The following is a 25428-nucleotide window of genomic DNA, read 5'->3' as shown; positions in this document are numbered from 1 at the left end:
TGTGGTGTGTGATTCAGTTGTAAACTTTGTAATGTTGGTGTTGATACAGCTTTGCTTTTTAAAAAAGTTAAGTCGAATTGAAACATGGATCCCTGGGAAGAGTCCCTTCCCAGATGAGGTGAAGAGAGGTGGAGTCATGGTTTTGCTGGATTTGGTGAAGAGCTGCGGTGCTGGGCCCACAGTCAGAGCTCACAGCTCTGACCACAGTGCAGACTAGCCCCAATTTGCAGGTGACGAGGGGACAGGGAACTGGCCCAAGTGACTCAGCTGAGAACTGGAAGTGGGACTTGCTCCCCCAGTGCTGTGTCCCTTAACCACAAGCCTGGAGTTTTAAAGTTAGAAGCCATCCTAAAGTACGATTAGATTAGACTGTACGGCTAGAGAAGCGTGGGCCTCAGTAAGTTAGAAGCCATCCTAAAGTACGATTAGATTAGACTGTACGGCTAGAGAAGCGTGGGCCTGAGCCACATGGGCCGGGATGCAGCCCCAGTCTCCATGACTCTGAACACTGCGTCGCCCTCCACAAAACTCCCCCCAGGCTCACTTCTAAATGTTGACCTACAAACTGTTAATTTCTGAAACTCCATCTAAACAATCCACGACAGGAGACAGAGCCTTGCATTTTTTACTGTGTTTAATTCTCTGAAGGCGGCCCTCTCCTTCACTAGAAAGAAAACCTGAGCCAAGAGAGCAGGCTTGTGAACCTGGTGGAAATGAAGAGCAAACACATCTGTGGTCCAGATACAAGGAGACAGAGGCACAATGCCTCCTTGTTACGCTCCCCTGCCCAAGACAAACAACCTGCCCGGTTCCTCCTTCCTGACGCCAGCGCGAATGAAATCAGAGGATAATTTTAGATAAGGCAAACAGATTTTGTCATCTGTTCCTTCTACCTCGTGGCTTTCGCACAGAGTCAGTGGCAGCTGAACACGTGCTGTGCTGAGCTCAGGAGCGACAAGCTCAGCCCCACCCGTCTGCTCCAGAGCAGAGGCCCGTCCGCGGCTCCACAGATTGCTGGATTCTCACACTGACACTTCAAGCTCATCCTTGGGATGGTTGTACAACAAGTTCAGAATATTAAATCTGATGACACTCATGTTAATGTCTGCTGAGGCCATTATTTAAGCACACTGACACTTCAAGCTCATCCTTGGGATGGTTGTACAACAAGTTCAGAATATTAAATCTAATGACACTCATGTTAATGTCTGCTGAGGCCATTATTTAAGAAATTAGCATATTTCTCCTTATTTTAAGTATGGTCTGATTTTCAGCAAGAATTTTAAATTTAAGGCACTAAAAAAATGTACTTGCCATTTTTTCTGATTAGGCAGCCATGAGAAAAAATAGGGACCTTGCTCTAGTTTTCAACTGCAGCTGCCCCAGGCTGGACCTGGAAGACAGCTGGTTCAAAAGGGCCCATGTCCTTTCCTTATCCCCTCTGCGTTCTTTGGATTTGCTTGCTTGTCTTTCCACAGCACTTCTGGACTTTTGAAGTTTTGGTTCAGGACAACCAAAAGCTCTCTCTTGCTTCCCATGTCTCTGCTACAACTTGTGACAAGGCAGCCACTGTGCACTTCCTGAACTTCCATTCTTTGAATTTGGCCATCCCAGCAGGGTAGAAGGGCCACCAGCCCCGTGCCAGTACCAGGACCAAGGCTTTGTGCAGGAAACACTTGCTTTTTGGTGATTTTGCGAGGATGGCCTTGAGTGGACAGATGCTTTGAAAACACTCAAGAAGCCAAAAGCAAGGTTTATCTCACGTCCAAACACATAGTAGCAGCACTGGCTGGACATGAGACAGAAGCTCCTCTCTGCTGAGCACTTACTGGAAAGCAGGCATTACTCAAAACCCTCATGACAACCCTATAGATGAGAATATGGAGGCGCTCAGGGGAAATGAAACCCTCCCCAGGTGCCCAGCTAATAAGTGGTGGAAACTAGACTAAGAATTTCATTTGACGGTCCAAACTGTGTCCTGTCCAATGCTTTTGGGTCCACCCTATTGCCCTGAATGGACTGGGAAGTTGGTGTCACACTGGGAATACCGTTGGCCAGGTCTCCAAGGTGTGATGTCCTCAACCATCACCTCAATTGTATTTGAGAGCACGGCCATAAAATCATTATCAGATTGGCTGATTGACCTTTGTCTTTGAAGAAAACCACACTCTTTCGTAAGTAGGAGTAAAGGTACCAGCACGGCTTGGATGAAGGCCATAAGGAAATAAGATTTTTGGCTTACTTGTTTTGTTTTAAAGGCCGGACATGTACTCTTGATGTACTGTTTAGTTCCATATAGTTACATCACTGAGTGTAGTTTCCCTTAGATAAAAAAATACTGTACCAACGGACCATTACTTGAAATACTAAAATACCTGCACATCAGATCTGCGTCCTTTGAGTTAAAATGAAGGCATCATTTGCTAATTAACATCAAAGAATAAGATTGTAAACTTAATAAGTAATAGTTGATTTTAAAAACCACCCTTCAAAATCTTCAGAGTATACTGAGTGACAGTTGGAGACTATTAGAATGCACAGCGCTGCACCCCAGTGTGTGGTCATGACCCAGTGTTCTCGAAGATTCACGAGCATTCTGAGGACTCACCAGAGATGTGCGGGCCACAGCGTCAACCACCGCATCAAACACCTTCTGGGGCAGGCGCAGCAGCGTGGTGCCACTATCCACGATGGCCTTGTCTGCGTTATACTAGAACGGGGGAGAGGAGAAGGCACAGGAGTGACAATGGCGCTCCATGGCAATGCATGGCCCCAGCCGCCATCACTGTGCACCTGCTGCATACAAATTCAGGCAGCCACCACGGCTTGTTGGCAGCTATAACTCATCTCATATTCTCAGAACCTGGGAACCAGGAATCTTCTAGCCCAACATTCTCACTTCACAGATAGGGAAACTGAGGCCCAGGAAAGGGGAATGACAGGGCTCAAATCAACAGAGCTTTTTCCTTACTTGGAGCTGCCCAAATTCCCTCATCAAGGAACTCCCTCTCACTTCCCCCCTCCCCCAACACACCTCCAGGGCGGAGGGAAGATGCGTTTGCCTTTAGAGGTTGAAATGACAAATTAAAAGCCATTTATAGAAATTGGACAAAATCAACTATTACTTCACTGATGGAGAAAGAGAGGAAGGACAATTTTTCAGTAGACATCCCATATTTGCATTTGGAAAGGACCCAGAGCCACATTCAATAATAGACGGACACACACACACACACAGGCATTGCCAACCCTGTCCGCACTGGTAACATTCTCTGTGTGGCAGAGTGAGAAGGATGGAGGTTCGTGGGCCACACCATACAAGCCACTGCAGCCACTGGGGACACAACTGTCTGGCTGGGCAGGGCTGCCTGGCAGTGGAATGAGGTGTGGGCAGTTCCATCCTCCTGCTTTTCAGGCAAATCCATGAGTCATGTGACCAAATTTGCCAATCAGGTCAAAAGGAAATAGGGTAGGAGTTAAGAATTTTAAGAAAATGAAATATAGAAATTTATTAGAGTTTTTTTCAAACATAAAATCATTTTGTTTAAAAACAAATTTAATGTAATTTCAAACATAACTTAGCATGTTCATAAGATTATCATTTTTTTGTATATGTGAAAGAAATAAATACATGAAATACATGTAGCAAACTGAATTGTGTGGTGGGGGTGCAGGGCTTTGTTGTTTGTTCTGTGGTGGGACGGGTGGCACACTGGGTAGGCAGGGAGGACAGAGAATCTAAGATCAAACCTCCAGATACATGCTTATACTCCTAACACACGCACACGCACACATGCAGAGTTTGTATTTTATTTTAGGCCCTCACATTTGATTCTACCACTGGATTCTTTAATGGCAAATAAAGGCTTTTTGAGCATAAACATAGATCTGTGGACTTAGAACTGAAACACTATCACAACGGAACGGGACCATCATTTCACTATCTTCGGTTTCTGAGAAGTGTCTGTGCATACGGGAATTTATGGGGCAACTTGATGGTTAATATGAAATGAAGGGTTAGCAGGTAGGCATATAATGAAATGCTGGGTGTCGTTACAAACAATTCTAAAGATGTTGTAGAAGACTGAAGCTCTCTCAAGTCATCCTAATCAGAGTGTCATAACATGCTACGAATAAGCCAAAATGCAGTGGTAGGGTATGAACGTGGTTAATGAGAGATACACCTGTCCCCTTTCAGCACTATCAAGCCAAGCTCATCTTGAGAATACAACTTTTCTTCCAGTAGAATTGTGTGTGTGCAGGGTGTGTGTGTGTGTGTGTGCAGTCAGTCAGCTGTGAATGGAAGGATAAAGCTGATGAGATACACACACACACATATATAGCTTCATTTTGCTTATTTTTAATTCTCCTCTTTCCCCTGTGACAAAGATCTGCTTATTTCATCTTAAACAGTTCAGGGACGACCAGGCCAAGATGCATGGTGGAAGGTGTGCTCAGAGAGCTCTTCTTACTGACTGCTTTGTGCTAATTTTACCCTACTAAGCCGAGTGGTTGGGAGGAAGCAATTTGGGGGAACGAGTGGGGAGGATTTGTTGATTTGAATTTATCATACAAAAAGCCCTATTTGTTTTCACGCAACGAACCCTCGATTTATCTGATAATGAAGTGTATCTTCTAATTTCATGTAAAGGTTCCAGCTGTAATATTTAAGTGATGCAAGCATGGGTGCACACAGATAGACAACCACAACATACACACGACACAACACAGTGCACACACCTCTCTGCAGTCCAGGTTAAGGCTTTGGCCTCCGATTTCCAATTTCAGAATTTCTATCTGATAATACCACTCCTCCTTAATAGGGGTATACCAGATGTCTCCTTTATACAAACTTGGTTCAATTCCACCCAGGACCTAAGAAGAAAAATATTTACAGGTATGAGAGGAAAAATACACAGACATACCAAGGCTGCACAGAGAAGCATGCACTCGTATGGTGAAACTTCACTGGAGTCAATACTTTTACTTCATTATGATGCTATGAAGCAAATATAAATGCTTGAAAATTAAACAAGAAACATACTGAGGCCATGTATTCAAAGATCAAACAATTTTATACCCTAGTCTAATCAAGTTGCTTTGATGGTATCCCTCATCTAGAGAAAGTACATACAATTCCACCTTCACAGTATTGAGATTTTCCCCAATGAAATACAATGAAATAGTTAACCATGCTGACTGAGTGATTTAGGTCCTCAGAAGTCAGAGAAGAGGAAAGCAGAACAAAACAGTTTCCCTCATCAAAACTTCATCTTGCAAAACCATATAACATTCCCCCCCAAATCCTCAGCCGCCCTTTCCCCTCAAAAGGGAATGAAAAAGTATTAAGAGCAGGTGTACTGTTAGCAAAGAAACGTAGCTGGGGACAGGGGTGCTGAGCCCGCCTTTCATAGTCAGAGAGCACAGGGCTGGCAGTGCCCACTGGGAGGGGCCCTTCTGGTGTATTCTTGCTGTCACCTCCTACTTTAGATGTCTGGGTGCAGGGTACACGGTGGTAAGTTTGGGCTGCCGCACGTCCACAGGGCTGAGGGCCTTGGTTCTGTTTCAGTAGAAAACACCTTTGCTATGTGTGTGTGGGAGAGAAGGATGTTCCTGTCTCCCCACCAAATTCATGAAATCACAGGCATCCTCCTCTGCCCCTTACCCAGAGTAAGGCCCACACCCACCCCTCCCACTGTTCCTCGCTTTCACCTCCCGTCCCCCCCCTCCCCGCAAAAAGCTGTTCCCTTTCAAAAGATGGTAAAGAAAAGCTTTAATGGGATTTGTAGAAGCAACGAGAATCATCTTCCTAGATGGCAGGATGACTAGGAGAAATAAAAGTAATACCTAATTTTATCCATTTTAAAAAGGTTCTATAACAAGAATTATCAAAATTTTATAGTACCTATGCACGCCTGCATGTCTAATATTTCAGATTAGGTTTTTTAAAACACAGAAAAGACAGTCCCATCAATTTGTGATTTTTTTGCCCCTTTAAAACTAAAAGATACCCACAAGACTACCTCCGTTGGTACCAGATCCAGCTACGGGCAATCCCGCCCCACACATCTGCATGGAGAAAACGTCGGGGATGCTTGCTTGGGTCACGAGGGAATCAAAGAATGTCTCCAGAGAACTTGATGGCTGCAGGAGAGTGAAAAAGAGGAACACTGTTTCACGACTCATGGTATAGACAGGGGTCACCCCGTGTAGACACCAGGCACAATAGACAATATTCTCGGTCTTTAATCTTCACGTGGCTAAACAATCAACAAGCTTGTGATTAGGTGTGATAATTCAGAAACCTCCAACAGAACTTCTTGCTACTTGGTATTTTTCCTTTTGGTACAGCTCCGGTGTAAAAATAAGACAGTACAGGCTGTGAAGACATTGCCACATTTATCACCACGACTGCCTGGTGAGGCGGTGAGAGAAGCTGTGGAAGTGGGTCACCGAGGTTGGTGGTGGATTTTGACCTTAGACATTTCTGATAAGGAGAGAACAGCTTTCAGGAGCTGCCGTTGCTGCTGACGTTTTTATTTGCCTCTCTCAGCTGCAGTGTTCATCACACAGATGAGGGATAGGACCCACGAGGACACTTCACCCCAGACCCCAGACCCCAGGACAAAGCTCAGCTCTGCCCCTGAGCTCTGGCTATCAGCAATGTAGCCTCAAAGGGACAAACCTCTACTCCTGAAGTATGAGAAGCTCGCTATTCCCCACTGCCAACTTTCGGCAGACCTGACTTGCTCCAGGTCCCCTCTGTGGGCATCTGTGTGTTCAGAGGATGCCCCATTTCCCCAGAAGGGCTCATAGGGAGGAGGGGTGACCTGCAAACAGTTGAGATTGGGGTTGGCAGGTGTGCTCGTGGTTGAGGAGGAAGGTAGTGGTTGACGCGTTCAGACTTGGGCTTTGACACCAGGAGATACTAAGGTTAGTCACCAGGAGGTGTTCGTTTCTGATAAACACTTAGTTTACTGTTTCAGCATCTGTGCTGTCGGTAGCCTCTGACTACCATGGTCATTCTTATGGAGTGATTATTTACCGTCTGCGGGAACTAAAGCTGCTGTCCTGGAGGCTGAGGGCACAGTACCTTCATCCATTAGATGCAAACCTTCCCGTTGTTTAGTGCATTCGTACAAACATTTGGCCTCCTACTTTTTTCCACTGCAGCTTCTATAGGTTTCTATGGCAGGATTCAACATAACCTCAGATGTGATCTTTGTCGAAACACTTTGCCTTTGGGTCAACAGTGAGGCAAAGTCCCCTCTTGAAACAGGTTGGGTCTGGGGGTGAGTCTGTCTCACCCTTCTTGAGAGGCCACAGAGGAGAGGAAACACCACCTGCAATGAAAGCCTGGCTCCCCATGTGCTGACCCCGTGACTCGGTCCTTTGTTTCCTGATCTGTAAAATGGGTGACAGCTTCTGAGAGCTGTTCTGGGGCTTAAATGGGTCGATATGTGTAAGGAGCTTGGAACAGTGCCTGGCACGCAGTAAAGGAGCGATCATTATCCTGTCAAGTCATTCTTCACGAGGGCTGTGCCTTGGGATTCCTCTAGGGACTCGAGAACATACAGTTGTCCACGACCAACCCCATGAGAACCTGAGTGAGCAGGTGTGCGGCGGGCCCAGGTGGCTATAGTGTGAGAGGCCCCGTGGGTGTGTCTGACCCACAGCCTTGGTGGAAAGCCCTCGGGGTTGACAGGGGCCACCACAGGCCACCATGCCCACCACTGAGTGTTTGGCCAGCCTGTTCCCAAGAAACCTGTGGACAGTGGCCCAGACCATCCTGTGGTCCTCTTTCCTCCAATGTGACCATCTCCTCAAACCCAGGGAAGGTGAAGCCAATTGTTGGTAATCGTGGAATTTCATAGATGAAAAAAAGGTCATGTGGAGCCTACACATCAGAAAACACCCCCAAGTAGTCTGCTCTCACAGAAGTTTTACATGTTATTAATTCTAGATAGTACAGGTTTACTCTACCAGCTTCTGAATAATTAGCATAAAATCAATCATACCCACATCTTTCATTTCCAAACAGTCACATAAAGATGAAACATTTTGCCCAAGGTCACATTGTCGGTGAAAACATTCAGGAATGCAAATTTTTACCAGTCTGGCAATCTCATATTAAGTTCATCCTCTGGTATCGAGGACAAAGGGGCTCCCGAGCCTGTCCTCGTTCTGCAGACAGTGAGAGGTGCATTGAGGACTCTGTGTTTTGACTTCAGGGGTATAAGCCTCTCTGACCCTCGGTCCCCATGTCTCTAAATGGGGAGCATACAGCCTGGCAAAGGCCTGGTCCACGGCCAGTGGTGAGCGTTGAGTGAACTGAGCTCCCATGGTATTCTCAGCTGACTCCTGACAGGCTCCTGGTGACTGTTACTCATTCTCCTTGGGAAGCAAAGGGTTGGGGAGCTCTCCTGGCCCATTCTTTGCCCCACACCATTCGCTAATAAACCTGAGCTAGAACAAATGGAACAAAAAGGGAAGAGGCCTTCTTCTCTGGATTGTCACAGGCTGGTGGGGGCCCATTGTTCCTGCAATCAGCTTCCTTTGTCTCCCACACTTAGCTCTGGCTGCAAGCCTAACACTGAACTAGGACAGGCTGGGGTGTGGCGCCCAGTCACAGAGCCAGGAGAGGTGACCTCCTGCTGCGTTTCTCAGGTGCACACAAACCTACCATGTCCCCAGGAGCCCAGGGCACACCCCTGGTGTCCAATCCTATCTGCCTCTGGCCACCCTCTGGGTGGAAAATCCCCTGCCTGCCTGCCTCCTCCTGCATACCAACACGATCCTTCAGGTCAGCCCCAAGTACAATACTTAAGGAACGGCCAATTCTGTCTTTGCCTCTTTACTGATGGGCTCCACGATGTCCCCTTGGCTGATCGCCACTGGGAGTGGCCGGCAATCCCCAGGGCAGCTTTCAAGTTGACGTGTTCCAGTTCCAGGTGTCTCCTCAAGGTGTCTCCAGGGTGACGGGACAGCAGCAGGGTGCACTGCCAGCCCGCTGGAGGATGCCTCCCCATGCCCACGCTCCATCATACGTGCAAATATATGAATTTACCACGTGTGCTTTTTTTTTTAATCCCACCCTAGTAAAAACTCCTAAACAAACACCATAATTGATGTGATTCAGATTCTGCTAACACTTTTTCAGCTATAGAAGTAAATAAACAAAAACCAAAACCGAAAGTTAATGCTGTTAGTATATCTCATAGGAAGGTTCAAAGAATTGTGCTGCTGACCTTAAGTTTTAAAAATGCTTAGAAACATAATTAATTGCATGAGCACTGGTCTGTTTCAACCATGTGATTCTCACTGACAGTCTCCAGGGACAGCCTGGACCCATGATGTGTCAGCCCTATTAGTGACTGGTTTTCAGAGTCTCATGCCATTATTTGATTTACTTAAATCCGCAGGTCTGCCTTACCTTGGCCAGGATGGCATAAGCAAGCCCAAGGATTCCATTCCATTTAATCCCAGGCAAAAAGAAATTCTCTGACTCAAAAATAGTGGCAACGTTGACAAGAAAAGAACTGTTGAAGCCTTTGGGGATGGTGACGACGTCCTCCCCAACGACGCCCGTCCAGCTCCCTTGCGTGTACTTGACGGTGACATCAAATCCCTTGGGCCGGTATGTGCTGGACCTGGAGAGAGAAAAGGAAAGTCCATCGTGTCCTGTCCATGTGTCTACATTCTCCAAACCATGAGACAAGGTGGCTGGTCGTCAGGGCAGGGAGCTGTCCTGAACATAGAAAGCCCACCGTCAGCAACTTTTAACAATCAGTGGTGTCTATGTTGACAAAGTGACAGTTCCCCCGAAACATAATCACTAATGTTTTAGTAACAGTGTTTTCCATCGGCACTGAAAGGAGGTCCTGGTGTTAACACTGTGCCCCTGACTTTACTTCTTCCCTGTGCCCAAATCAAACCCTGTAAGTATGTGCTTTATCTAATGCTTTAGCCTCTGAATGACATAACCACACCTTGGCACCCACCTGGCCCTCTGGCTTTGCAGGGACTCTGGCCTGCTGCTCTGTGACATAGGGAAGTCCTGGCACCCAGAAGGAGGTTGCACCAGCAGGAGCTGGGGTTCAGAGTCATACGTACAACCCACGTGGTAGGTAATGACCAAGCCCCACCCATTGAGGCCCAGGTCCTTTTTCCTCAGGGCTCTCATTGCCCCTGATGTCACAGGTCCTTCCAGAGGCTCTCCTCCAATGCCCCCAAACTGACTGTAGTCATAGGGGTAAGGAAGCTCATGACACACCATGACATAAATCACTGCGGAGTGACCTAGAACATGCATATAACCCTGAGGGTCAGAGTTACAGATGCAGAATAACATTAACAAGATCAGACAACGGACAGGACATACAGAAATCCTGCCCTCTTTGGGTTCACACTCCAGCGAGGAGAGACAATGAAACCGTGAGCAGGGATAAAAGTGAGCAGGAGCTACCCAGGCAGGAACACAGGGGAAGGGGAGAGCAAGCGGTGTGGCAGTCGAGAGGCCTCTCTGATATCACGACATCTGTATACGATGTGAATGAAGACAATGAGCCATGTGGCTTTCTAGGAGTGGACATGCTGGAGAGAGGACAGCAGGTGTCAAGGCCTCAGGTGTCCAATACTACGAGGCTATTTTTACACCCACCTGGGTTTGAAAACTCTGCTGCACTATAGGAAAAAAACCCAGAAACATCTGTAGGCAAATATCTGGGTATTCAAACCATGCTCTCCCTAAGAATCAAATTCTTAAATAAGTATCAGATCACCAAATAGACAATCCTAAAGTGTTCCTGTTCACTTGCAGGATTCATTTTACTCTGTTTTAATATTAAGTGTGTGTAACATTAACACATGTTAATAAGCCTTTGTTGTAGGAATACATGAACTCCTGTAGTCCTGTTTGGAGCCAGAGAGGAAGTTAAGACAGAGTTATTTATATATTTATTTTTGATACATCTCATAAGCTTCAAAAATGTTATCTGTCTTCAATTCAGTAATTGCACTTCTGAGAAACTGATCCTAAGGACACACCCAGGAAACAGAGATTCATGTACAAAGACAGTCGTTATGTTTTATTTATAATAGCAAATGGTTGGAAATAACCCAAGTGCCTGGTAAAAAGGAAACAGTCCAGTAAATTATGATACATTCATATGATGGACTATTATGTATCGACAAAAAATGTTTTTTTCTGATAAATTTTAAGTGACAGAAAAAATTAAGTTAAAAGGAGAATTTGCATATGTGGCAGAATCTTCTCCAAAACTATTTATTACACTCAAATATTAGCAGTAGCTACCTCTGGGTGGTGGAGTTTGGTGGGGGGACTCCCATTCTTGTGGTTCTGTCCTTCCACATTTTCTGTGTTTCTAACTTTTATAATCAGGAAAAAAAAGTTATTTTAGAAACGTCTGGCAAACAAATTTTGGAGAATTTCAACTTATTCGAATTCTATAATGGGATGTAGAATATGAAGAGTGTTGAATTTTAATATTTGCATACTATTTTAGTTCACTCCACAATGATCTTAAAGTAAGAGATGCATTAAGTGAACATTTTGTATGCACAAATCTCCTGACAACGGCAGGCACAGAGACAGAGAAGTGAGAACAGAAGGGCCCTGGACGCACTGAGCACCAAGGGACCCACCGGGAGTTACCCATGTACAGCACACAGTCGGGTGTTTCAGACATAGATATCTGAGGATTGGTGGTATGCTAAGTTTTAGTGCCAGGGTAAATTTAGATGTGCTTGGTGCACAGGAGGAGATGAACATGTTTATGTTAAATAGCAATAAAAATACTGAATTATTCAGTCCCTTCTGTCAATTTGGGGTCATTCCTCAAGTTCAGAAATGCACTACTATTAATTATCTTGAATGCTTGAAGAATATGATCTAGTACGGGGGTCAGCAAACTTTTTCTGTAAAGGTACAGAAAATAAATGTTTTAAGCTTTATGGGCCATATGATCTTTCTTTACAAAAATTCAGCTCTGCAAATATAATGCAGAAGCAGCCATAGACAATATGTAAATAAATATACGTGCCTCTGTTCCAATAAAACTCTATTTACAAAAACAGGCAGCAGGTCAAATTTGGCCCATGGGCTACAGTTTGCTACCCCCTGGTCTAGATTAGTTATCTTTTCCAAGTAGTCTAAAGTGCTATGACTTCTTTTTGAAGAGTTGCTTTATTTTTCCTCTATTCAGGCTACAGAAAACTCCTTAGAATCTGTAATGTTAATAAGAACCTGAACCAGACCGAACATTTATTTAGCACATCTTCTATAGTTTACTGACCAGGTTGCTCTTCCCCTTACAGGTGGACCATTCTGGATATTTCGATGCCATCTACAGAAGGTCAAGAGGCAGCTGTAGTAACACATCTGGGTTCAAATACTAGTTCAACCACTTATTAGCTGAGTGACCCAGGCCAAGTTATTTAACATCTCCGTGCCTCAGTTTCTTCAACTAAAAAATCAGGATAATATAGTACCATACCTGATGGGGTTACTTATGAGGATGAGTTAGTACCGTAAAACATTTAAACTCAAGCCCTGGAACATAGCAGGTATGCAACTAAAATAGCTGCTACTATTATAAGTATCTAATCACTTGCTACCTTTATTGAATCATTGAGCTACCATTAGAAAATTCAATGATTTCTTACTGAATACCTAAAACTCTCATTCTAAAGTCCAACCACCCCCATAAAAAGGAACGAATCTGTGGTGGATGATTTGGTTAAGGAGGTCAGAGGGAGGCGTTGGAGCTTTTGAGCTCTCATGAGACAGGTTTCTAAAAGGTAGAGCTCTTCTATGTTCTGGACCAGCACTGTCCAATAGAACTTGCTGTGATGACAGAAATATTTCAGATCTACACTGTCCAATACGGTCGCCACCTGTGGCTACTGCACACTTGAAATGTGACTGTATTGCAACAGAAGGGCTCAACTCTTACTTTATTTAACATTAATTAACTTAAATAGCTACATGTGGCTAGTGGCTACCCTCAGAGAAAGCACAATCTTAGATAATGAGAGAAAAAAGTAATTCTAAGCACATTATTCCCTGGGCTCCTTGAACTAAACCTCAAAGAGTAAAACTCCAAAGAGGAATTGTGAGCAACCCTAAGAGTTATTAGCATATAGTTCGCAGCACTTTAAATTAAAAAAAAAAAATTCCTCCATCTGCATTTTCTAACGTCCTACCTCTTGGAACTAAAATGCTTTGGCCCTCAGTGGCTCTGCACATTAATTAAATATACTGAGAGAGAACCCCATATGGCTTCTCATTTGCAACGTTCACTCTGAGTGCTCAGAAACAGCAATCAATCAGGGATGTGGGGAGCCAGGAAAAAGTCCGCTCGCAGCAATAAAAATACTTTGAACCAAATTCAGGAGACGTTCTGCCTCTGATAACAGTGCTCAGGGAATGCAGGATTAAAAAGTGAAATCAATCGAACTGAGGAGAAAAGAGCTGCAGAACATTTTTATTATTTTAAAAGAAGCCCACTATTGTTTTCAGAGAATATAAAAAGAGAAGATGTGAGAATTCAACAGAGTTGAATTCCTGGGTCAGTGCTGGTACTCCGAAGCCGCCCCACTCACGGGTTGCCAAGTCTCCTAAACCACTCGGCCCAAGACTTCCCTGGGATGCTTCTGCACATTTCAGAGTTTAGAATCTACCTGCGGACTAGTCGGCCTGACCCAGGTGACCAGATATGCCTCTTCCTCTTCTACAGTTCTGAAAGTCTGCAGACCTGGATGGATGGGGCCACTGAGGCCCAGGGTCTGCTCAGTCAGCCTGCCCAACCTGGTTCAGCAATAGCCTCAGCAATCGCAAATGGGCTCCAACATGGCTCATCCCCTCCTGGACAGGCAAACAACAGATAGGCTTGAGAAATTATCTAAACAATCTGGCAAAATATGTCATCACTGTATGGAAAGCCATTTGGTCTGTATCTAGTTTGGCTTCCTTAAAGAAGTCACCAGGAAATTCCTTAATTCCTGAATTCCACTTATACAAACATTAGTCAAGGAAAGTAAATTTGTCCCTTGATCTGTGGACTTCACCCCAGAATGGAGTACAGGAGCAAGGAGACATTTTAATGCAAATATACTTAATTTCTTGAATAGATTAGTAGAGGATCAAGGGACAAGTATGATGGATCTCTCATCAAGCCAACTGGCTGGAGGCTATTTTATTGGCTAAAAAAGAAGTGCATTAAAAAAAAGTGACTTTTTTCCCCCCACTATATAGTAATTCCTTAGAACATTCACCACCATGGAAAGAAGACTTCTGATGGAGACAAGCCATACAAATGAGTCATGGTTGCCTGATGTCTCAGTCCACAAATCAAAGGGATCCTGTCAAAGAACCCCAAGCCAAATCTCCAATTACTGTAAAATGTTTCAGGAAGCATTAAACCTGAATATCCAAAGACTAGGGACCTAAGCAGAGGCTGACAAACCCAACCAGAAACCTTATTCTGACTAAAGAGATCTGAAGCACAAGCAGACATAAAAACATCACAGGGCAGGGAGCTACGTCTCTTTCTGAGAAAACTTTGTCAAAAATTGAGAAGGAAAGAGAACATTCTCTTGGCTTCCATCAACTACAATGGTTGAAAGTATACCTTAGCCCAACTCTGATGTCAGCTGAAAGCATAAGGCAAATTAATAACACTTTACATCAAAAGAAAATACTTATATCTTTACTATAATAAATCTACATTGACTGTAAGCCTATGAGAAGCATGGAAAAAGCAGAGAACAGAAGTGAAAACAAGGTTAATATAAACCTAAGAAAGCATTTAACCTGTGAGTTTTACCTGTCATAAACATGTTTCTGCAGTACTGTACTTTCAAATGGGGAAGGTATGCTGAATTTGAACGGTAGAGGTGGCAATGGGCTGAAAGTTACCACTGACGGCAAGTCTGGGGCTTTCTCTAGACATTGCTGTGCTCTGTTGTTTCTCTTTTTATCTACCCACCAAATGAGAAACAGACCAGAACCTCAAGTGGGTAGAAAGCTGACAGGAAGTTCTGAGCTGTCTTGTGGAATTAGCAGGAGGGAAGTCAGCCACCAAAGGGACATGGATGGTCCCAGGAGTTTTCACATTAAACCAGATGCATATAAGCCCAAGAAACCCACTCTTTAAGTATAGAAAACAGGAACCATCTGCCACCTGAATACAAAGCTGGCTATGGGCACAAAATCTACTTGAATAAGCCCAGCAAGGTTAGCAGGTAAGTTAGACAGGTGTGCCCTACAGGAGCTTGACAGAGAAACCAGCTTGACCAGACAATGAACATGGTGAAAGGTAAACGAGAAAGATGCTGAGTTGTCTATGGATTACTAAGTATTGTGCATGTGTTAAATGACACTGTGTGCAGTGCTGGCAATGCTGAATGTTATTTATCCCTGAGGGCTTCAGCAGTGGCCTCTGCCTGGCAGAGGATGCCCGGGTGGAACTCTGCATATCTTCTGACCTTTGTGGAATTCCACTATGCGCAGATCCCCAAGAACTGCCACTTCCCTGCTGCGAAGGTAGGAACTATCTACAGCATTACATCTGCACATTTAAGTCTGAAAAGTAACTACCCACATCCCCCTAATTTGGCTTTACTGTTTCTTTCTATTGTATCTTGTGTCTACAGATGTGTGATGAGAAGCAAAATTACTCCAGGGGGAAAACTGCTAAACACAGAATGGAGACTCCAGTGTATCCATCCTGCCTCTGTGCCTTGTGCCTGGACAGGCGCGGGGAAGCTGGGTAAATGCACAGTGCAGATGACCTAGGCTCGGACTACTTTCCCATCAAGATGAGCAGTTCTCAGTAGGAAAGGCACTGTTCCCTAAGGGGAGTTTTAGAGACTTTGGGGATGTTTTCAGTTGCTGGCTACCCTAGAATGTGCAGGGCAGTCATGCAAAAGATTTCTCCCTCATTCCATGCCACTTTCCAAAGTTGCTTTGGGTATCCATGTGGGTGGAGACCAACCGATGATCACCTGAGCACAGAATGGGTCTCCCTTTTACATATGCACAGACATCTTCTACTGAGGTTTAATGTACATTGAACATTAACTGCTGTGCAAATTGAGGAAAGGTGACTCTTTTTCTTAAAAACTTTACCAAGATTCTTCACCTTTTTGGAAAATCTTGTCAGCAATTCAAGCAGCTTTGGGCATCTGAGTCTAACTCAATCCACCTCCATCAGTCTGCACTGCGTGCTGCATGTCCATGGTGATGCTCACAGCCTCCAGCATCCTCCTGCTGCACGGTCTCCCACTGAGGTCGAGCCAGAGTGTCACATACTGAGGTACTGATTACCTTCCTTCTGTTCTCCCCTATGTTACATCCAGGCATTTAGAGTTATATATGCAGGTAAGTTATGTTACCTTTGAATTCATTTCAGAGCATTACAAAGCACTGGTTATAAAAAGGGGGTGTTGAGCTGCAGGTTTGGGAGCTGCTGGTCTAGAAGCTTGAATTTGGGGAAGTCCTCCTTTTCCTGACCTGCCATGCTGCATGAATAAAAATAAGAGGTTTGGACCCCTTGAATTCCTGTCGCATGATGAGGGAGTCCAGAGTGAGCAACTGGAGGTAGGGGGCTGTTTGGGGGCAGAGGGTTTGGATGAATCACCAACTGAATGGGAAAGGGCAGCATAAACCATCATAACCTGGCCCTCTCTTGCAGAGAAATGGAGAAACACCACCTGCACTTCTACGCAGATGTTGTAGTTACAGCAGCAGCTTCTGGACTCATATTGATCTGCTCGGTCACAAAGCAATCACTGGCCAGGTGTTGCATTCTGGAATATCAACAACGAAAGCTTATCAATGCATGGAATCATAAACTAAGCTATGGATTCCTTAAGGAGGGGCCAACCATATATTTTTGTTGCACCATGAGGCCCCATATAGCACTGGCCACCAGTCCCGTCCTCAGCAAGTGGCTGCAGATGTACATCGAGGAGACCATGTCACTCATGCCACCAAAGTTGAGCTCAAGTTGCAGTGCAGGTAGGAGACACCTGGGTGGGATTCCTCTATGATTTATGTCACTCATGGCATGCCATCTTGTCTTATTGATTGCCCAGCATTTTCAGAAGCCTGCCAGCTATTATTTCCCCCACCTCTTTCTCCCCAGCTAAAGCCCCCCTTTATTCCCTGGAACAAAAGACTGGATCAGGAAAGAGAGCAAGGGGAGACATAAAAAGGGTTTACAGTAGGGAAATCCCATGAGGCCGATCTGAGTTTGTAGATGGATCATGACACTGAAAAGCAAACCACGACATAGCAGCTTGCCTGTTTTGTCTATTGAGTTGAAGTTTTAGGGTCACAAAGATAGATTTGAAATCAAAACGTGCACAGCATTAGAGCAGCTTCAGGTTACCAGGAGGTTATGACTCCACACCCCAGCAGTTCCCTGAGAGCTGAATGCTGACGCAAGGCCACTGGGGACCCTACCTGCAGCCCCATTAAGGGCTCCTCGGGGGCCACACTGGGCAGAGCCTGCTCTATTCCAGAGACCCATGTGTGCCTGCAAGTCAGGCATAACAGCGAAAGTTGTGCCCTAGATGAATTCCTATAAAGCCAATCCCAGGTGAATGCACCAAGGCAATTAGGAGGATCCTGTTATGGATTCCCCGGGAATGAAATATATATATGTACATGCGTTTACATGCATATACACACCTGCATGCACACGTACGCATACATACACATGCAAATAAGTACATACACACAGCCCCCTTATAAGGAATGGCCTTCTGTCTGCTTTGTTCTAGTGTATTTTGAAGTATGCCCACACACGTGATGCCCCCAAACCCAGCCATGCCAGTTGCAGATCCACCACTTACCGCTCCGCGTCAAAGTATGAATCTATGTAGGAATGCGGGGCTCCTGCCACGGCGAAGTTACTGCTTCCAGTGTCAACGAGAATCTGCAGCTTTTATTTTTTTTTAAGGAGAAAAAATAGAAAGCATCAGGTCATTTGACTAAGGCAATACTCTTGAGTAATTTTTTTTTTCCTTTTTGTCTTTTTTCGTGTCCGGCAACGGGATCGCAACCCTCGGCGTTGCGCTCGCACCTCGCTCAGCCAGTGAGTGGGAACCGGTCTGTTTGTGGGATCCGAACCCTCGGTGGGAGCGCCGCTGTGCTCCCAAGTGGCGCACTGTAGCAGTGCGCCACCGGGCCGGCCCTCTTGAGTAATTTTTTGATGAAACTAAGTACGAGAACAATTTACCAGTTGGAAAAACAGTTATACTGACGAGGGGACAAAAAAGCTGTTTTAAAATTGAAATCTGAACACAGCCCACAAAGAAGCTTGCAGCCGGGAAGGTGAAACAGTTTTGCCTAAGATACAGCCGTACCTTAAAAGAAAATAAATTCTGTTCAGTAACTGGGCTTTCCCCTTGAAGCCACGGGTCCTGGATAACACAGCCAAGCCCCATCTCACCTCTGGGCTTCCGGCTGGGTTTATCCCCTGGCTGGGAACACCCTTCTTCTTGCCTTTCCAAACCTCGCTTGGAAAACCAGCTCCAATGTGGCATCCCCGCCCCAGGGTGCCTCTCAGCCTCCTCCAGGCAGGTGACATCCCCTCACCTCCCTGCACAGCACCTGGGAACTCCTGCCGCAGGTGTCTCTCAGAGTCCTTGCGATGTCTACCAAGTCGGTTGCCTGTTTCCCTGACCTTGCTCCTCCCAGCACCCTTTGGCTTACTCTGTCCAAGCCATGCTGATTGCCAGTGAACACTACAGATGTGCCCTTGACTCTGGGCCCTCCTGCTGGCCACCTTTGCTGGTAAGGACCACTCTTCCCCAGGATACCGTGTCACCACGGGGCACATCCATCACTTCCAGGCTTTGTTCTACTCTACCTTCGCAGTGAGGCTGACCCTGACCACCCCTTTTGAACTGCCATTCCCAGTCCCCTGCTGGCACCACCTCTTTCCTTGTTCCCAGAACACTCATCACCTCTAGCATGATACCAGCAACAGCAGGCATTGAACTGCACCTACTATGTGCCAGGTGCTCTTGTATGTGCTTCATATATATACTAGTGTGTTTAAACTAGTGTGTTTAAACAGGTGGCATTATCATCACCCCCACTTCATAGATGAGGAAACTAAGTTGCAGAGGCTGGCCTGCCTGGTTATTAGATGGTAAGTGGCAGAGCTGAGGCTCGAATCCAGAGAGTATGACCCCAGATGCATTCTCTTCACCAACCCAGCCACGTCCCAGGCTACGTGAGCCATGCGTAAGTTCTTGTTGGCCTTTCGCCCAAGACTGTGAAAGCTCACTATGGCTGGAATTGTTGCTAATTTCTTCACGGCTCTGTCTCTTTGCCTAGAACAGGGCCAGGCACATCGTAGGCACTTAAAGATTTGTTGAATGAACAACTAAATTATTCTGAAAGGTAAAATCAAAGATGCTAACTTTGCCCTTGGTGCAAAGATAATAGATATTCAGGAGAGAATACAAAAGTAAGAGAAACATAGTCTGTGAATAACTCTGAGGTGTGCAGGTTCTGCTGAGACACTGCTTCTGGGCTATTGACAAAAACCATGTCAGGTTCCTGCTTCCCCAGTCTACTAAGTGTGATGGTTTTTCCCCGACAGGAGGCTGCAGAAATACTGAAGGGTAATGAATAAATTGTCGTGGGAGCATCTGCTGGTGGCTGTGGGTCTGACAAACAGTGACACCCCTGTTTTCTTAAGACAAAATCTACTATGTGACTTTAGAGAATTCCCTCCCCACCACTGAAGGTCGTGTTGATGAAAACTCTGTAGGAATGGCAGAGAAATGGATTTGGGGACTGGGACTTGAAGTGAATCCAAAACAGTGGCAGGAACATATTAAACAAAGAGACTCTAAATGTCACTGTATACACTTCCGTTTAGCAAATGAATTCCCTGCCCTTAATTTCCATTCACTAACATGTGGTTCCTAGATAATGTGCAAGATCATGCTCCCCAACAGAGATATTTGGACTGATTTCAGATAGAATTTAAGTGTGTGTATATACACGTGTGTGTGTGTGCGTGTGTTATGTATATACACACACGTGTATATAAGTGTGTGTTATGTATATACACACACCTATGTATTCTGGTTCTCCATCCAAATGTTTGATGCTCAACAGCCCCGGGTCCTCAAACCACAACTTGGATTGAATTAGATTAGACTGGATCTGAATTTCTCAAAAATGTGTTAAGTGGCACCAAATAAATCTGCATTTACTTGGATTTTACTGGAGAGGAATTGGTGGATGCTGAAAAATCCTCATATTTATTGAACAGTCAATAACAGTTCAAAATAGGTGGAGATCTGTCTGTAGGTCAGTCTGGCTGTGCCAGATACTTCTGTGGGGCAGGGTTCTCTCTTTTTCTACTCTTAAATACTAAATACTAAGTTATCAGGAGCTTACCACATAATTCTCAATGGGGGTAGGCATATCAGAATCTCTGGGATGTTGTTTATAAATTTCCCAACTTAAATTCTTTTAAGAGTCGAGTTTATCCCATTTACAGCAGTCATATACATTTTTCCTAATCCTATCAGTTCTTATGTTACATTTTCCATTTTAACGTTTTCTTACTTCATTTTATAAATCTTTACTATATAGACTTTGTTACTGTAAGAATTCTTCTGGTGCTTTGCAAGCTTTATAACTATTTTTAAATTATTCATTTTCTTTATATCTCTAGACATTACCCTTTGACCTTGTCCCTTAAATTAGCAACTTAGAATGCTATTTGTGGGCTCCCCACTCTGAAATCTGACAGAATTAGCACATTTTTATAAAATCGAGGTGTTGGGAAGGAGAAGAGGGTGCTCTAGGATAGGGAGAGATAGGAAAAAGTGTTAAATTATAATATTATTTTTACTTTTATGATACAATGTTTTAATATTTTACATAATGCATTTTAACCCTTCTTTTTCACCAACCTGCCTACATTTTTTACCCATTGTCTATTGGTATTGTCCTTCCATTTAGGAAGATGAGGTGGTGAGTGTATATAAGTCACCATGAATCTCTGTCCCCACAGCCTCTCAGCAGGTTACGCTGTTGTTTATGTATTCTCAAGTGACTATTTCCCACAGTAGCTTAAGTCACCCTATAAGAGACAGGTTCACCGAGTCCCACCAGCCTGACCCACTGCTGCTTCTCGAAGCTCTCTGATGGCCAGGCTTTGTACTGCAAGGTGGTGCCGTGGCCTTGACGCTTGAAGAAGGATGTGCCTGGGTTTATACAGTTGGGTCATATTTTTTCCCCTCAACACGTTATAGATATTTCTCCAGCGTCTTTCAAACTGAGTATTTGTGGAGACATCTGAGGTGCATCTTAGTTTTCCACATTACAAGTGATTTTCTTTTCTTCCTTGGACATCTGAAGAATTCTTTCCTTAGCCACCAAGTTCTATAGCATTATCAACACATCTTAGTATTGGTTGGTCTGATTCAATTTTCCTAGACAATGGGGCTTACTATTTGCATTAGTTTCCTAGGGCTGATATAACAAATGGCCACAAGCTGGATGCCACAAAACAGTGCACATTTATTCTCTCGTGGTTCTTGAGGCTGGAAGTCCAAACATCAAATGTCGGCAGGGCTGTGCTTCCTGCAGAGGCTCTAGAGGAGGGACCTTTCTTGCCTCTTCCAGCTTCTGGGAGGGGGCAGTCCTCAGGCTATGTTAAGGAGACATTTCCCCAGATCTGCTGCTCACTTTCTGCTAACAGGTGCTGTGACTAGCTCTGGACATTGGTGGGTTCATCACATTGTCCATCTTCAAGGTGGCTTGTCTCAGAGTCCCCTCACCATCTGCAGAGCTGGCTTCTTTGCAGACATGTTTGCTGCAGCTGCTTAGCATTAATGCAGGAGCAAAAGCCACATATGTGGTCACTGTGAAAGCAGCAAGATCTGGGATCTTTCCATCATTGTAATGGGGTTTCCAAATCAATGTGGCCAGCACCATGGCCATGGCCTAACCAGCAGATGCCCCGCAACAGTGGACAGAAGCTGGTAAATGGAACTCACATGGCCCTGAATCCTCACCACTGTCTCCACAGCGTGGACTTAAACATTTCCTAGAGGCAAGATGGGTTCGACGTTGTGTGGGTGAAATGGGGTAAAGAGGTGAACGGGAGAAACAGAAAATACCCACAGCAGAATTTCTTTATGGGAAAATCAGGGAATTTTGAGCCTTTAAAAGAGGAGAGTGTGGCAGTTAGGCAAGAGACATCGATCACCCTAAAAAAAAATAACTAATTGCACAACAGTGAGAAATACTTTTTCTTGGTCATTAAAAGTGACAAGTAGTAAAAGCTATAGATTCCTGAACAAGAACTGCCTTCTCCCCACCCCATTGCGAGCACACAGCCAGTGGCGCATCAGGACGCGGGAACACGTGGGCTGCCTGGGCCAGGTTCGCCCACGCACAGCATTCCTGCCGAACCAGGAGTGGGCAAAGCAGGAGTAAGACTATGTCCTGCACACAATAGCCCCAGTGACCAGGGAACTTCCTCGGCAGATGTCTCACCCTCTTTCCTGGGTCTGGAATTTCACCCAGATCCCGCATGCCTCAAGAACAAAGATCTCTCACACATCCCCATACTACTGCTGCCACGTGGTGCCCTGTGGCTCCTGGGCACAGGCAGGGAGAGTCAGAGCCAAACGTGGACAGTGCTGGCTCACACATATGGCTTCTTCTCACTGCCCAGGCACTCAGGACACCCACAGATTTCACTGAGAGCTCGGCAGTAGCCAGCTTTCAAGAACATTCACTTCAGAGTCAGGCCTCTGTAAAGCCAGTCAACAGGTCGGCCAATCCTAGGGTCTACAAATTGAGGAAAGAAATCACCCAAATAAACAGGCAGCCATGAAGTCAAGTGAGGGATAGGCATCGGGGACAGTGAATGCTGAGTTGTGCTTCTAGCAATTGTCTGAGCGGCAAATGGGAGCCAACACTCTCTCTGCACTGTGACGCCGGAGGTCAGCATTCCTCAAGTTGGGTTCTCACCAGGACCATTACCCTTTTCTGAAAGTAGTCTCAACCACACGGGGAAAATGCCATTTGCCCTACACACTTCTCATGGTGCACTTGGAAACAAGTGACATTCCCAAAATTCAGAGTGGGGTTTCTTCCGGACACCTTGCCTCACACCACATATAGGAACAGAATCTGTTGCTTCCTTTATTCCAGGAGTTTCCAAAATCATTTCCTGCCTCTCTGGGTTCAAGTCCATGCAAGTGGGCACACATGTGCACACACAGACAACCATGCACTTGCAGAGACATGAGCGTGTACACACACACTTGGACGTGCACACACACAGACACACATGCACTAGTACGCACAGACCCACATGTGCACAGAGACACATGCGCACATTCAGACACACATATGCACACACACAGACACAGATGCACATGCATGTACATGTTATGTTCCTAGCCCTGGACTACGTGGCTCAACCACCTAAAGAGACTTTGAAAATACAAACTCAGTATCAAATTCCAGAATGTTTTGCACTTTCAAAGCATAACTTAAAATGGCTCAGAAGTGCATAAGAAAGAACTTATTCCCACTTACCAGTGAGGAAAACAGACCTGCCCTGGTGAGGTGGGATGGCCCAGCAAGATCCCACAGTACTGCCTACTGCTCCCCGCTTCCTTCCCTAAACTAAGCAGCCTCCTGTAGAACTCCCATTCCATTTCTTCTGGAATACAGTAACAAGTAACAGAAATTTGTTTCCATGAGGAGCCAGGGTCTCTACACCAACATCAGAGGGCACTGAGGTCCTGCCGGCTGCTGTGGAGACTCGTTGTGCCCAGCTTGGGCAGGGAGTAAGATCAGCAGAGGCCTGGTCACTGCAGAATGGAGAGTCTAAGAGGGAAGACGCACAGGTCCACCAGCACCTGCCCTGAAAAGCTGTTTGTGACCCAAGACGCAAGAGATCTGGGCAGTTGGAACTGCAAGAACTGAGTGGAGCTAATTTTCTTTTTATCAACTTCTTAGAAGCAGCAAAACCCTAAACATGCTCCCTCCAGCTGCTGCCCTTTGCCCCATCTCAACCAAGCCCCCACTGGTGGGCTCCCTCACCATCTCAACTCCTCACTTCCCTTTCCCTCCATACCTTCTGCAACGGGGCTTCTGCCTCACCCTCTACTACCCAGCCATGCTCACCAATGACCTCAGTGCTCCAAACCCATGGTCACCTCCCTGCTCTCCCCTTACTCACTTGGCCTGAAGGTAGCACTGGTCACAGCTGACCAGTACCTACTTGAAGCTTGGGATATATCCCCTCCCTGCTCATCTCTGCCACAGGTGCCTCTTCCCCTAAACTTACGTGATGTTCCTGAGGATTCCGTACCCAGTCACTGGTGCATCATTATCATACTGGAGTCTGACTGTCCTCTCCAAATAATGTCCCCAGCACAGGGTGCCCTCCATGAGAAAAGGCCCATGTATGGTTCATCTCCTTATCCCCAGTACTTTGGACAGTGCCTGGGGCATAGTAAGGGTTCAATAAATAGTTGTTGAACAAAGGAATGGAAGTCAGGGATAGACTTTCACAGAGTGGAGACCAAGTGGAAGGGAGGCATATTGCAGGCACAAAGAAGGTGTTTATCCGCTTATAAAACAAATCTATATTGAGTACTTACCAATTATACACAGAATCTGTGAGGGTAAAAGATTTTAGATGATCTATTCTAGAAGACAAGAAAGAAGACATGGGAGAGTTCTGGCGCTCTGGGGTGACAATGGCTAATAAAATTGTATTGTATATTTAAAGATATCAGAAAAGCGGATCTTGAGTGTTATAACCACAAAGAAATGATAAATGTTTAGGTGACAGATACACTAACTATTCTGATTGGATCATTATATAATATATGCATGCACTGAAATAAACTCTACCCCAAAAACATGTACAATGCAAAAATAAATTTTAAAAAAGGAAAGAAGACATGAAAATTCTATTGCCCCCACAAAGAAAAACTTTCTTCTTTGACAATACGCTACAGTTCCAGCAGCCCCACCCAAGCCCACATAATGACAGAACAGGGGCGACTGCCACGCACATGTTACAGGTGGGTGGAAAGTGGACAATTTTCGAGCGTGAGCATTTTTACTTCTATGTCACAAGCCCCTATGAGACAATTCTGCCTTCGTGTCAAACACACTCTGCCTCTACGTCCCTGAGCAGAATGACTGATCACATGCAGGGATTGGGGTCAAATCACATGTTGCTATTTACAAGCCTGTGCCTGGGGAGGCTCCTTCTCCTCCCTGGGCCTCTCTGCATGCTCATCTAGGAAAGGGGGTGATCACCTGTTCTCACGGGGCCCTAGTGCAGAGAAGACATAGTATCACAAGCTCATCACAGTGCAGACTCACACAAG

General features: G+C 45.3%; 1 protein-coding gene across 1 annotated transcript in view; it reads right to left on the bottom strand.

The window, feature by feature from the left end:
- Nucleotides 1-25428, bottom strand: part of BACE2 (beta-site APP-cleaving enzyme 2) — a 75134-nt gene that overhangs the window by 23663 nt on the left and 26043 nt on the right. The window contains exons 2-6 of the mRNA XM_008571216.1: nt 17881-17969; nt 9434-9650; nt 6016-6144; nt 4741-4875; nt 2609-2710 (exon numbers count right to left, since the gene is read on the bottom strand). Coding sequence (XP_008569438.1) covers nt 2609-2710; nt 4741-4875; nt 6016-6144; nt 9434-9650; nt 17881-17969 — 672 coding nt within the window. The remainder of the gene's footprint in view (nt 1-2608; nt 2711-4740; nt 4876-6015; nt 6145-9433; nt 9651-17880; nt 17970-25428) is intronic.

This window comes from Galeopterus variegatus, unplaced genomic scaffold, assembly GCF_000696425.1.
Source record: "Galeopterus variegatus unplaced genomic scaffold, G_variegatus-3.0.2 Scaffold668, whole genome shotgun sequence".
NCBI classification, from domain to species: domain Eukaryota; kingdom Metazoa; phylum Chordata; class Mammalia; order Dermoptera; family Cynocephalidae; genus Galeopterus; species Galeopterus variegatus.
This window is presented reverse-complemented; position numbering and strand designations above follow the sequence as displayed.